The sequence below is a fragment of the Melospiza melodia genome, unplaced genomic scaffold, assembly GCF_035770615.1.
Source record: "Melospiza melodia melodia isolate bMelMel2 unplaced genomic scaffold, bMelMel2.pri scaffold_37, whole genome shotgun sequence".
NCBI lineage: Eukaryota > Metazoa > Chordata > Aves > Passeriformes > Passerellidae > Melospiza > Melospiza melodia.
In genome coordinates, this window is record NW_026948690.1 from 7,195,043 (window position 1) to 7,208,080 (window position 13,038).

General features: G+C 49.7%; 1 protein-coding gene across 1 annotated transcript; it reads right to left on the bottom strand.

Moving 5' to 3' along the window:
• Positions 1–12,169: 12,169 nt before the first annotated feature.
• LOC134434442 (olfactory receptor 14J1-like) lies at positions 12,170–12,688 on the bottom strand (the record flags this gene model as incomplete). The annotated part of the gene is made up of 1 exon (XM_063183098.1): positions 12,170–12,688. A coding segment is annotated over exon 1 (519 nt), but the record flags the coding sequence as incomplete, so codon positions are not given.
• Positions 12,689–13,038: the final 350 nt, after the last annotated feature.

Genomic DNA, 13,038 nt, shown 5'->3' on the forward strand with positions numbered 1-13,038 from the left:
CCGTATTGTGGGTGTCCGAGCAGCATTTTTGGCACTAACTAGCCATTAGAGCCAGTGCAGCTGACGCTTGAAGTGGTGCAAGAGCAGCTAACACCTGATTTTGAAAGGTCTTTGCTTGTTCTTCTAAGCCTAGCCCTAATTGTGCTACGCATTCATTTACAAGCTCTTGCCAATGAGCATTGAATAACAACTGCTGATGTTGAGTAAATATCAATGTAGCTATTCCCCGACAATCATTTACCAAGAGAAGACTGGTATCAAAGATATAGTCTAACATTTGTTTGGCTTGCTCACTTTTCACTCCAAATTGACTAACAGTAGATCTCAGCTGAGATAGTAATTTCCAATCAAGGGCTGTAATGGTAGCCTTCATGCCCCCTCCCTCCTGCCGACTGAATACAACAGGACAAGCTAGCTGGGTAGCAATGCTAATAACCCTGTCATCCCCTTTCTCCATGGTGTCTTTTGCCAGTGCAGCCCAAGCCTCCCATCGCTCCCTCGTTACAGCCTCCACTAGGTCGTTTTCCGCCCCAGGGACGGGCTCATTACCTTGCGGGAGCTTACCGGGTGGTTTTGGCCATGGCTCCTGTTCTACAGGGGGTGCGGAAGGCTCACAAGTGCGCTCTATACCCAGTCCCGGCGAAGCCGAGGAGGACGGCGAGGCAGGCAAAACCACCGTCCTAACTGCAGGGGCTAGGAGAGTACCCGTGTCCTGATCATAATCTTTATTACGGCCATGTGCAGCTGTTGCCTGTTGGGCTGCTTTTCTCTCGGCCTGATGCTGTAACATCTCATTGTGAACCACCCTCCATAATTTACCTAACTTCTTGGCAGTTTTATCCTCTAAAGCGGCCTCCCACAATAAATCACCGAATTTACACCACTCTGTTAACTCGTGAACAGTTGGGGGTTAATAAAAATTCCCTTAGCATATCCATAGGCTAAAAGCCCTGGTAAATCCTTTTGTAAATCTATTCCCCTAACCTGCCATTTTTGTAAAAAGGCAGCAAATAAATCATATGCTGCTTGCCTTTCCATACCTAAATCATCAGCGCTGTTGCAGCTCTTCAAGCTTGCAGCAGCACGTGTCGGCCGGGCTCGTCTATATGACACCCAGAGCACAGCGCGTCTCAGCTTCTTTTTTCTCCTTTTTTTTTCTCCGTGCTTTTCCGCCATCCTGGCTGCTTTCAGGACCTGACTCAGTTCTTCACTCCTCCGTGGTCTGTCGCCGTATCAGGTCGAGGTCACCTTTTCAGCAAAGTGAAGGGAGCCGAGCACATCCTATTGATGATCTTTGTCTCGGATTTATTGATCCAGCTTACAAACTTTTTTAGTAGTGTTAATTAAGCTCATACATATTGCAAAAACCGAGCTCATCATTGGTTACAGATTACATGCCAACCCTTCCTTTGTTGCTAATACCTGTGGCTTTCTTGTTGAGGCTAATACTTGTTTTTACATCCTGCTGTTGACTGTTGTTGACTACATTCAAGGACTCCATGTTTTTCACCGTGTTTTTCTCATTATTTGATCAAGGACGCAGTGTTTTTGTTTTTCTTGTAATCAGAAGTCTGAGAACTTACTGCTTACAGCTGCTTTTTACTGCTTAACCAGCTGTATATGATCATGGCCCTTTTTCCTTCAAGCCACGTCTGCACAAAAACTCTCCAACAGAAAACCTACCAAACCCACCTGCCTTGGCTGTTGGGCAGCAGGGACAAGCTCAGCACCTCCTGGTTTGGAGAAGCTGCTCTGCTATCTGCTCACAGGCATTCCCTGTAAATACTCCCTGGGAAGAGCTCTTGGCTCAGAAGGGGAGGCCATACCTGTGATACACTTGGTGACATCCAGCAGAGCCACTGGTGATGGTGTTTTAGATTCAATTGACCAATCTGGTATGTCTGTATCAGACTGTCTGTAAGGGTGATGAGTTTCAGTATAGTAATAGTATAGTATAGTATAGTATAGTATAGTATAGTATAGTATAGTATAGTATAGTATAGTATAGTTTAATAAAGTGACGGATCAGCCTTCTGAAATCATGGAGTCAATGCTAATTATTTCCACTATGGGGATGCTATGCTATGATAATTATCACCACCAGGTCCTCATTTGGTTTTATTTCCCAGGGTGAAATCTCCCTCTGATGGACACCTCCTACCCCGTGCACAAGCCCAGAAGCTTTACCATCTCCTGGAAGCCAAGGGGTTTCAGACAAGGATGGAAGGAGTGGAGCTCCTCCTAGACCTTTGCAAAACCAGCCCCCAGCTCATCTCCACTAACATTGCCCAAGTATGTAGGGTACCTTCACTGCTCTTTTCCTTTAGCTCCTTTCCTAAGCCTGTATCTGCAAAGTTAATTCAGTGTGTCTTGGCACTCTGTCCTGGCTGTTTGTGACACACTGGTCCTTCTCACCCAGACAAATGTAATTCAGGTCCAGGCTTCAGGACAAGTTGTTTCAGTCCAGCTGTATTTGTCTGGCATTTGCCTATTGCTGCTGTTCATCAGATGATGGCAGAACTTTCTGCTGGTGTAACTGCTACTCTCTCCTACTCCCAGTTGGGTTAAGTGAAGGGAATCCAGCCCCTGAAAACTTGGCAATTGTTCTCTAGACCAAAAATGGGTTTGCATAGGGAAGAGAAGTATCAGACTGGGTTGGTTTAGACCCCGTTGATTTTTCTAAAGAATACTTCTATATAGTCCATCTTGTCTTACACAGGCACAGCGCTGGCTACTCATTTCCATCCTTATTCCTATTCCTCTTGGTAAAGACAGTGCTCACCCTTCTTGGGGGGTCTTTTTTTCTCTTTGGAAAAGGAGGAAAACAGCTAAGGACGCATCTCTGCCTTCTCCTCCCAGTAGCTGCTTTTTCCCTTTTTCCAGGAAAAGGTGCCTGATAATGAGGCTGTCAAGGTACTGAACCTGCTCTAATGAGTGCTGTACAGCATATGACATTTTAGAAGTCCACCTGTTAGAGAAATGGTCTGGATCCTGGAAGAGTTGATCAGAGCCCTGCACTTCTCCAAACACTGGCTCTGAGACAAACAAAAGAAAACTTAGATCTCTTCCAGCCATAATTTTGGCAAAATCATAACTGCCCTCAGTACTTAAAGCAACTGTATATAAAACCAGGCATTGTAAACATCTGCTTCCATTCAAAGCAAAGGTAGTCTTCAGCATTATAAATGGAATTAATTTAATGATTTATAGATGGAGAGAAATACCATAGGAACTATTCTGTCCTCAGCCAAACCTCCTAAAACAGAAGAAAATATTTCAACTAGCATGAGGCTGTGCCACCATTCCAGTGAGTGGCCCACAGAAAAACAGTGAAATTGTGCAAGCGAGTGCTGACCTGACAGAAAGGATCACTTTCATCTTTGACATTGTTGATTGCTACACCCAGTCTTCAAACAAGGACATTTGAATCCAGCTTTCACATTGCTTGTTCTCTTCACAGATTTTTGATTATTTTGTCCTGAGAATATCTGACAGCCACAAGGAAGTGAAGCAGAAGGCGCTGGACGTGCTGGCTGAAATCAGAGGAGTCCTTAAAGATGCCTTGAACACTCCTATGTGCACACAGACACAAAGAGTCAGTGCAAGGCACCTGTGAGAAATTCCCCTGAGGGCAGGGAATGCTCACTGTGGATCCTTTGGCATCTCCCCAGCAGGTGAAGGGTTGAGCCTGGAGGAGTGGGGGGATCGACCCAGGCTCTGTGGTTGTTCAGGATCCCCGAGTGCAGCAAAGGGGAGAGTTCCCGGCTGGGAGAGGCCCCACTCAGAGGGAGTCGCTGACCCAGGAGAGCTCCAAGGGCTCCTTTTGGAGCGCTGTTTGCAGGGCCCCAAGAGAGAGGCTTCAGTCCCAGCAATGGCTCATCCTGGCCGCACTTGGCATCCACAGCTTTCTTTGGCACTGTGAGAACAGGGATGTTGTGCCACTGAAGGAATAAAAACAGTTCCCAGGGCTGCTTCTACAGAAACAACTAGCTGGTTGGGCAGCAGCAGTGCCTGGAGCAGACAGTGTGATGAACTGCAGAGGAGCTGAGCCCAGGGGCTGTTGGCCAAGGCCGAGGCCCAAGGAGCATTTCTCAGCTGGCAGGGCGGCCTGAGAAGGGGAGGGGGAAATGCAGCAGTACAGGGCCCATGGAACCAAGGGACCATTGTGGCACTGTGGGGCGCTGTGAGACCAAGGGACCATTGTGACACTGTGGGGCCCTGTGAGACCAAGGGACCATTGACACCTTGAGACTCTGTGGGGACTCATGGAATCATGGAGACCACCGTGACATTGCTGAGCCTCATGGAACCAAGGGGAATGTACTGACACGGTGTGGCTCCATGCAATGTAGGGATCATTGTGAAACTGAGAGGCCCCATCAAACCAAGGGTCCATTGTGATACTGCGGGGACTCCCTAGACTGTGGAGACCATTGTGACACTTTGGGGTGTCATAGAACAAGGGGCCATTGTGACACTGCAAGACTCCATGGAGCCAAGGGTCCAAACTTTGACATTGCAAGAACTCATGGAACCATGGAGAGACCATTGGGACATTTCACAGACTCATGGAATGAAGAAGACCATTGTGACACTGTGGGGCACCATGGAATAAGCAAAGCATTGTGTCACTGTGAGGCCTCATGGAACTAGTGAGACCATTGTGACCCTGGGGGTCCCCTCAGAACCAAGAGGACTATTGTGATACTGTGGGGCCTTGTGAAACTAAGAGGCCTTTGTGACACTGCAGGGCTGCTGGAACCAAAGGTCCATTGTGACATTGCAGGGCCTTATGTCATCAGTGGTCCATTGGGACACTGTGGAGCCAAAGGAGACCATTGTGACACAGCAAACTCCCAGGGTCCAAAGGTCCATTGTGACATTGCAGGCCTCGTGGAACAGAGGAGTCCTGTGATATTGTGGGGCCTGGGGAACCACGGAGACCATTGTGACACTGCAAGGCCTCATGGAATCAGTGGGACCGTTGTGACACTTCAAGGCCTTGTGGAGCCTAGGGGACATTGTGACACTGCTGGACGCCATGGAAACAAGACACCATTATGGCACTGTGGGGCCTCATGGATCCAAGCCATGATTGTGACACTATAGGGCCCCGTAAAACCAAGGGAAGATGGAACAGGTCTTGCTGGTTTGGCCTCCCAGGAGCCACCTGGTCCAGCTGACCTTGGAACATTACGAATCTCTTGTCATCTGCTTCTGAAACACTGGTACTCCGTACTTTCCTTCCCAATGGAAAAGAACTGTTCTCCTCCTATGGACAGAATTGGGATTTCACTGCCAACATTCCCTGTTGTGACAAACTGGAGGAGATTGTTGGCTCAAAACATTTTGTGCACAGGGGAGGAAGGGGCAGGTCCAGCCTTGCCCTGCCCTATAAACGCAGCCCTGCCCTGCCCTGTCACCCCAATCCCCCCAGAGCCTCTATCCCAGCCCAGCAGCGTCTGCCAGTCCCTGGCACAGCACAGGCAATGCTCCACAGCCACCTCTTCAGCCCCCAGCCTAGCTCCTGAAGGACCAAATGAGCCCAAGTCCCACCTGGGGGAAGGGCCCAGGGAAAAAAAGAGATATTGAAAGCTGACCACAAGGCAAGCACGTATCTTGACCCAACCTCCACTTGGAATTTCCATCTGAACTTGAAATTTTCCATCTGGAATCCAGGACTTGGTAGCTGTGTGTGTGCTTCTCTCTATATAATTTTTTTTATCTCTTTCTGTGTCTTTTTCTTCTATTTCTGTTCTCTTGCAAATCTTGAGTAACTTAAAACTGCACAGACTTAGAGTTTGTGAAGGTGAATGGTCCAATTTAAAGCTTTGATAAGTGGTTTGGTTTTTTTTTCATTGAGTGTCATATTAAACCATTTGCCAAGTTTCCATAATTTTCTAATATTACTAATATAGGCTGTTTTGTTCTTTTAAGCTCCTGAGGATCTCTTGCCAGAATTTCTGCAGTGCGTCCAACTCAGAGAACACAAATAATTGTAATTACTTTTAAATGTCTCCTTGAGAGAGTTGTTTAGTGGATGGGGATCAGGGCTTGTCTGTCCTGCTTGGCACAGCCCAGACAGGGCTTTCCCAGCCACATTCCACACTCCATTTCCCAGCTGGAGCCGCTGCTGCCTCTGAGTTGTGCTGCCCCAGCCCCCGGGACGCTCTCCTTGTCTGCCCATTCCCCCACGGTCTCTGGGCAGGGATGGCCTCAGTGGGGGCTGCTGACATCCTCAGCAACTTGGAGGCTGCTGCTGAATTTTCCTGCTCCAGAGGCTTGTTCAGCCTTCAGCTCTTCAGTGCAGGAATTTAGTGTCCCAGGGCTCATTAACATTCAGAACACCTTAACAAGCCTCAGGGAATAATTTGATTTCAGTTTCCAAATAATTTGTAGTTAAGTAGATCTCAGTAGTGTATTTAAAGTGAATACAGGATATTTAAAAAGACAGTGAGAAAAGATTTCTTAGGTTCTGTTTATTTTTTTTCCCCTGTTAATTCATTGATATGTGCAGTCTCCAATTGACACTGAATCCAAGTACTTCCTCATGCAGTTTGATATAGTTTGAATAGATATTGCAGTTTGAATAGATATGAAAATCAAGACCCTTCATGGCTGACAATCAATCACAGTCTGCCCCTACCCACACCCCACCATTTCCCCCATCCAAGCCCTGGCACTCAGAGCAGCCTTGTGCAAATCTGAGCTCCCTCCAGCCCAGGCTGCACCTGCAGCTTTCAGCTCCTTGGCTGCAACTCCCACCTGCTTTCCTTGGAGAAGGAACTGCCCGAGACACAGAGGGATGTTCATTTCTTGTCAGCCAACAAAGCCAAGGGAAGGCACAGCTCCATGAAATGCAGAAATCATTCTCCTCTCTGGCTCTGCCCTGCCTCTGATCCTCACAGCCTGTCCTGTTTCCTTCATCTCTGCATTGCCAGGGACTTTCTGGGACAAGGGAGCTCAGCTCTGGCTACAGAGGGAGGTGCAAGTGCCACCACTGGGGTGGGAACCACATCTCATCAGGTTTGTGTCCTTTGGGGGTCAGGAACTGGTGACACTCAGAGGCACAGAAAGTTTCTCTTCATGGCCAACAGATCATAGTTGAACAGGATACAATTTAACAACAAACACAGCTCTTCCCTGAGCAATGTGCAACATCCCAGCAGTATCTGATGAGTCCACCATCCCCAAGTGATTTCCATACTAAAATTTTTTAGACAAACATGGTTCTGTGATTGATGTAAACACAATTAAGTTCTTGTATCAGGATGCTCATCCTGGAGTGGGTGTAAAACAGCTCGAACGATTTCTGATTTGCAAAGCTGTCAGTGGGGGATGAAGAAAGGGAGGTCAGGCAGCTTTTGGTGGTGAGGAAATGCTGAAAGCAGCCTGACTCATTTCATCTCTTCCTGTCCTGGCTGATCTCCCCTCTTTCCCCTTCCACCCATTGGCTTTTGTCTCCCCCCAGCCCCCTATGAAGAGCCTGGCTCTGTGTTCTCCATCCCCTCCTCGCTGGCACTGCCAGGCTGGGATGAGGAGCCCCTCAGCCTTCCCTGCTCCAGGCTGGACCAGCCCAGCTCCCTCAGCCTCTGCTCACAGCCCAAGGGCTCCAGCCCCACCTTGGAGGCCCTTCCCAAACCCTGCTCCAGCTGCCAGACATCTTTCCTGCCTTGGGGAACTCAACCCAGGCCACAGTGACCTGGATAATCCACGTCCTTATGTCCTGGTCACACATTCCTGGCCCCTTGTCCCCATGTCAGGCTCTGGGCTGGATCCTGTGGAACATCCTTTGGTGGAGGCTGTGGCTCCAGGTGGGCTGGGGGGATCCTGAGGGACAGCGACCCTGCTGGGCATGAACAGCATTGGACTTGTTGGGAGAAACAGTGAGGGGGAGCTGGGGCAGAGTGACCAACCCAGTGATCTGACACAGCCCTGTTGGGATGTCACACAGCCCCTCTGGGATGTCACAGCCTGCTCTGTGATGTCACAGCCCATTCTCTGTGATGTCCCAGAGGGTCTCTATGATGCTGTAGCTTCTCCATGACCTCACATAACCCACTCTGTGACCTCATGTTACCAGATGATAAATTGCACCAGGTGAGCTAACACCAGGAAGTTGTTCTCCACAACCCCAGGCCTATGGAAACCACAAAATGCCCAATGTGTGACAAGGGGAACTGGAAGTTCACCAGCCTCGGTGTCCTGCCAGCTCAGCCTAGCCCACTGGAACATTGGGGTCCATGAGAACCAGGGACCACCAGAGAGACCCCCAGGGCAGAAGAACACATGGGTGAAGGGGAGGGGAAATATGTTAATGATTTTGTGGAAATGATTATCATATATATGTTTAGTGCAGGATAATCAATGAATATGTGTGCAAAATACAGAAAATAAACAGAAACTTTCCTGTGCTTAGCATCCAGGGCTTTGGGAGGAGCTATCACCAGTGCATCTGGCTGAAGAAAGAATGCTGCTTCTTAATGCTACACTGGGGTTAAGGAGTTTTCTGTTTCACCAAATTTTTCGTAACACTCCCTTTGCCAAGGAAAGCTCTGTCTGCTGCTGTTCACAAACAGAGAAGGGCTGGTGGCAGATGTGGGGCTTGGAGGCTGCCTGGGGCACAGTGACCATGAAATAATGAAGTTTTCATAGTTCTGTGAAAGAAGGAGGAGCAGCAACAAAACTTCTCCACTGGAATTAGGAAGGGCAGATTTGGGCCTATTTAGGATGCAGATTTGGGGAGTACTGAATCGGGTCATGATTTTTTGAAGGGAAACTGCCTTAAAAACAAAGGAGTCCAGGAAGGATGGACACATTTCAAGGAAGTAATCTTAAGGGGGAAGGAGCAGCCTGTCCCAGTGTGGCAAAAGATGAGCTAGTGAGGAAAATGACTGGCCAGGCTGGGCATGGAGCTTTTGTGGATACTCAGGGAAAAAAAGGACTCGTACTGCAGGAAGTGTTTAAGGATGTCTCTAGATTATCAGAAAAAACATCAGAGCATGAAAGCTCAATCAAAACTTAACCTGACCCATCCTGTAAAAAAAAAAATGTTTGTATAAAAATGTTTTAGCAAAAGACGGGAGAAGGAGCACCTCTACTCTTTATTGGATGCAGTGGAGGAGATAGTAACTAAAGATAAGGAAATGGCTGTACTTCTTAACACCTTGTTTGTCTCAATTTTCAATACTAGGACAGGTTTTCCTCAGGACAAGTGTTCTCCTGAGCTGGCAGAAGGGCACAGGGAGCTGAACAGCCTCCTGTAATCCAGGAGGAAGCAGCTGGTGTCCTGCTGAGCCACTCAGATACTCACAGGTGTATGAGATTGGACAGAATCCATCCTAGGGGGATGAGGGAGTTGGTGGATGAGCTCCCCAGGCTGCTCTCCATCATTTACCATCAGTCCTGGCTCAGCAGGGAGGTGCCAGAGGACTGGAGGTGCCAATGTGAGCCCATCCCCAAGAAGGGCTGGAAGGAGGAGCTGGGGAACTCCAGGCCTGTCAGCCTGACCTGGGTGCCCGGCAAGGTTATGGAACAGATCACCTTGAGTGCCATCCCAGGGCACCCACAGGATGGCCCGGGGATCAGAGCCAGCCAGCGTGGATTTAGGGGTGGCTGGTCCTGCCTGACCAACCTGGTCTCCTTTTATGACCAGGTGACCCTCCCTGTCGATGTTGTTTATCTGGACTTCAGCAAAGATTTTGACACTGTCTCTGACTGCATTCCCTGGAAAAGCTGCAGTCCATGGCTTGGGCACGTTCCCTCATCGCTGGGAGATTTAAAAGCTGGCTGGAGGCTGGGCCCAGAGAGTGGTGGGGATGGTGCTGCACCCAGCTGGTGTCCAGGCACTGGTGGTGTCCCCCAGGGATCTGTGTTGGGCCCAGTCCTGTTTAATATCTTCACTGATGATCTGGGTGAGGGGGTCGAGTCCACCATTCACAAATTGCAGATGGCACCAAGCTGGGTATGAGTGTGGATCTGCTGGAGAGCAGGTAAAGAAGACACAGCCTTAAACTGCACCAGGGGAGGGTTAGGCTGGACAATAGGAAATTCTTCAGAGAAAGGGTGAGTGGGCATTGGAATGGGCTGGCCAGGGGGGAGGTGGCAGAGTCACTGTCCCTCTCCAGTGGCACTTAGTAGCATGGTCTGTGTGACAAGGCAGTATTAGGGCATTGGTTGGGCTTGATGATCCCAAAGGTCTTTTCCAGCCTATTTAATTCTGTCATTCTGTGATAACTGGGACACTCTGGGGCCATTGTGACACTGCAGGGCCTTGTGGAACTAAGAGGACCATGGTGACACTGTGCAGGCCCACAGAACCAGTTGTCCATTGTAGTGCTGTGGGGCCAAATGGAGTCAGGGAGTGCACTGTGACACTCTGGGTCCTTGTGGTCCCTAAGAGGCCATTGTGACACTGCAGGGCCTTGTGTAACCAAGGGGTTTCACCATTTTGGCACTGCAAAACCAAGGCGACCATCAGGACACTCCAGGGCCGAGAGGAGCCAAGGGGCCATTCTGACACTGCGGGGCCTCATGGAACCAAGGAGACATTGTGACACTGCAGGATCCTGTGTAACCAAGGGACCACTGTGACACGATGGGGCCTCAAGGAATCTGGAAGAACGTTGTGACACTGTATGGCCTCATGGAAACCAGGAGTCCATTGTGACACTGAGGAGACTTGTGGAACCACAGAGACCATTGTGACAGTGTAGGACCTCATGTAACCATGGGACCATTGTGACACCCTGGGGCCCCATGGAACCAAGGGGCCACTGTGAAACCGCAGCACCAATGACAAGATTGTGACACTGTGAAGCCTCATGGAACCAAGGAGACTGTTGTGACATTTTGGGGCCCCATGGAACCAAGGAGACCAGTGTGACAGCGCAGGGCCTGGTGTGAACAAGAGGCCATTGTGACACTGAGGGGTCCCATGGAACCAAGGACGTATTTGCAGATGACACCAAGCTGGATGTGAGTGTAGATCTGTGGGAGCATAGGAGGGCTCTGCACAGGGCCCTGGACAGGCTGGATCCAGGGCCCAAATCCAACAAGGTGAGGTTTGACAAGTCCAAGTGCCAGGTCCTGCACTTTGGCCACAGTGCTACAGGCTGGGCATAGAGTGGCTGGACAGCAGCCAGGCAGAAAGGGACCTGCAGGGACAGATGAACAGCAGGCTGGACATGAGCTAGCAGGGTGCCCAGGTGGGCAAGCAGGCCAATGGCTCCTGGCCTGGATCAGGAATGGTGTGGCCAGCAGGAGCAGAGCTGCTGTACTCAACTCTGATCTGCCCCCAGCTCTGCATACAGACATTGCTGCTGCAGCTCCACAGAAGGCAATAAAGAGGCATGTCTGCAGAAAACTTTGCTTGGACATCCTTTAGTTCTATTAAAGCCACCAAGAGTGCAGCTCCTCATTGACACAGTCAGTGGCTCCAGGGAAGGCGGAGAAAAACAAAATGAAAAATGGCAAAACAATGGTTTTACTTTATGGACAATATGGAAAAACTAAAACACAGGGGAAAAAAGAACAAAGCCAAAAGAACAATCAAAGATTATTTATATTACAAATTATTGATATTACAAATTAATTATATTACTTTGCCTGTCATTGCCGCAGCCCCGGCACTGCCGCCCCCAGGGCTGTGCCCGGCCCCGAGAGCACTCAGGCCCTGCAGCAACACCAGGGCCACCAGGGCAGTGGGGCAGGGCCACGGCAGCAGCACTGGCAACACCAAGTGCTGCTGCTGCTGCTGGGCACAGCTGCTGGGCCAGCACTGATCTGCCCCCTGCTCTGCACACAGACATTGCTGCTGCATCTCCAGAGAAGGCAATAAAGGGGCATCTCAGCAGAAAACTCTGCTGGGAGATCCTTTGCATCCTTTAAAGGAACCAAGAGCGCAGCCCCTCATTGAGAGAGTCTGTGGCCATAGGGAATGCGGAGAGAAACAAAATGAGAAATGGCACAAGGAATGGCTTTACTTTGTTGACAATAAGAAAAAATTTAAAACAAAGGAAACAGATCTCCAAAATGAAACCAACAATAAGTATCAAAAATGAGTTTTATTACAAGTGATTTGAAGTAATTGACCAACAGTCTAATGTTCCTGAAAGCATCCAGTCATCAGTCTCCACACTGCAGCCTTGAGCTCCTGGTTCCTCAGGCTGTAGATGAGGGGGTTCAGGGCTGGAGGCACCACTGAGTACAGAACTGACAGGGCCAGATCCAGGGATGAGGAGGAGATGGAGGGGGGCTTCAGGTAAGCAAATGCTGAAGTGCTGACAAACAGGGAAACCACAGCCAAGTGAGGGAGGCAGGTGAAAAAGGCTTTGTGCCGTCCCTGCTCAGACGGGATCCTCAGCACAGCCCTGAAAATCTGTACATAGGTAACAACAATGAACACAAAACAACCAAATACCAAACACACACTAACTGCAAGAAGCCCAAGTTCCCTGAGGTAGGATTTGGAGCAGGAGAGCTTGAGGATCTGTGGGATTTCACAGAAGAACTGGCCCAGGGCATTGCCATGGCACAGGGGTAGGGAAAATGTATTGGCTGTGTGCAGCAGTGAATAGAGAAAGGCACTGGCCCAGGCAGCTGCTGCCATGTGGGCACAAGCTCTGCTGCCCAAGAGGGTCCCGTAGTGCAGGGGTTTGCAGATGGACACGTAGCGGTCATAGCACATGATGGTCAGGAGGAAATACTCTTTTCCAATGAAGAACAAAAAGAAAAAGAGCTGTGCAGCACATCCAGTGTAGGAGATGTCCCTGGTGTCCCAGAGGGAATTGTGCATGGCTTTAGGGACAGTGGTGCAGATGCAGCCCAGGTCGCTGAGGGCCAGGTTGAGCAGGAAGAAGAACATGGGCATGTGCAGGTGGTGGCCGCAGGCTACGGCGCTGATGATGAGGCCGTTGCCCAGGAGGGCAGCCAGGGAGATGCCCAGCAAGAGGCAGAAGTGCAGGAGCTGCAGCTGCCGCGTGTCTGCCAATGCCAGCAGGAGGAAGTGCCTGATGGAGCTGCTGTTGGACATTTGCT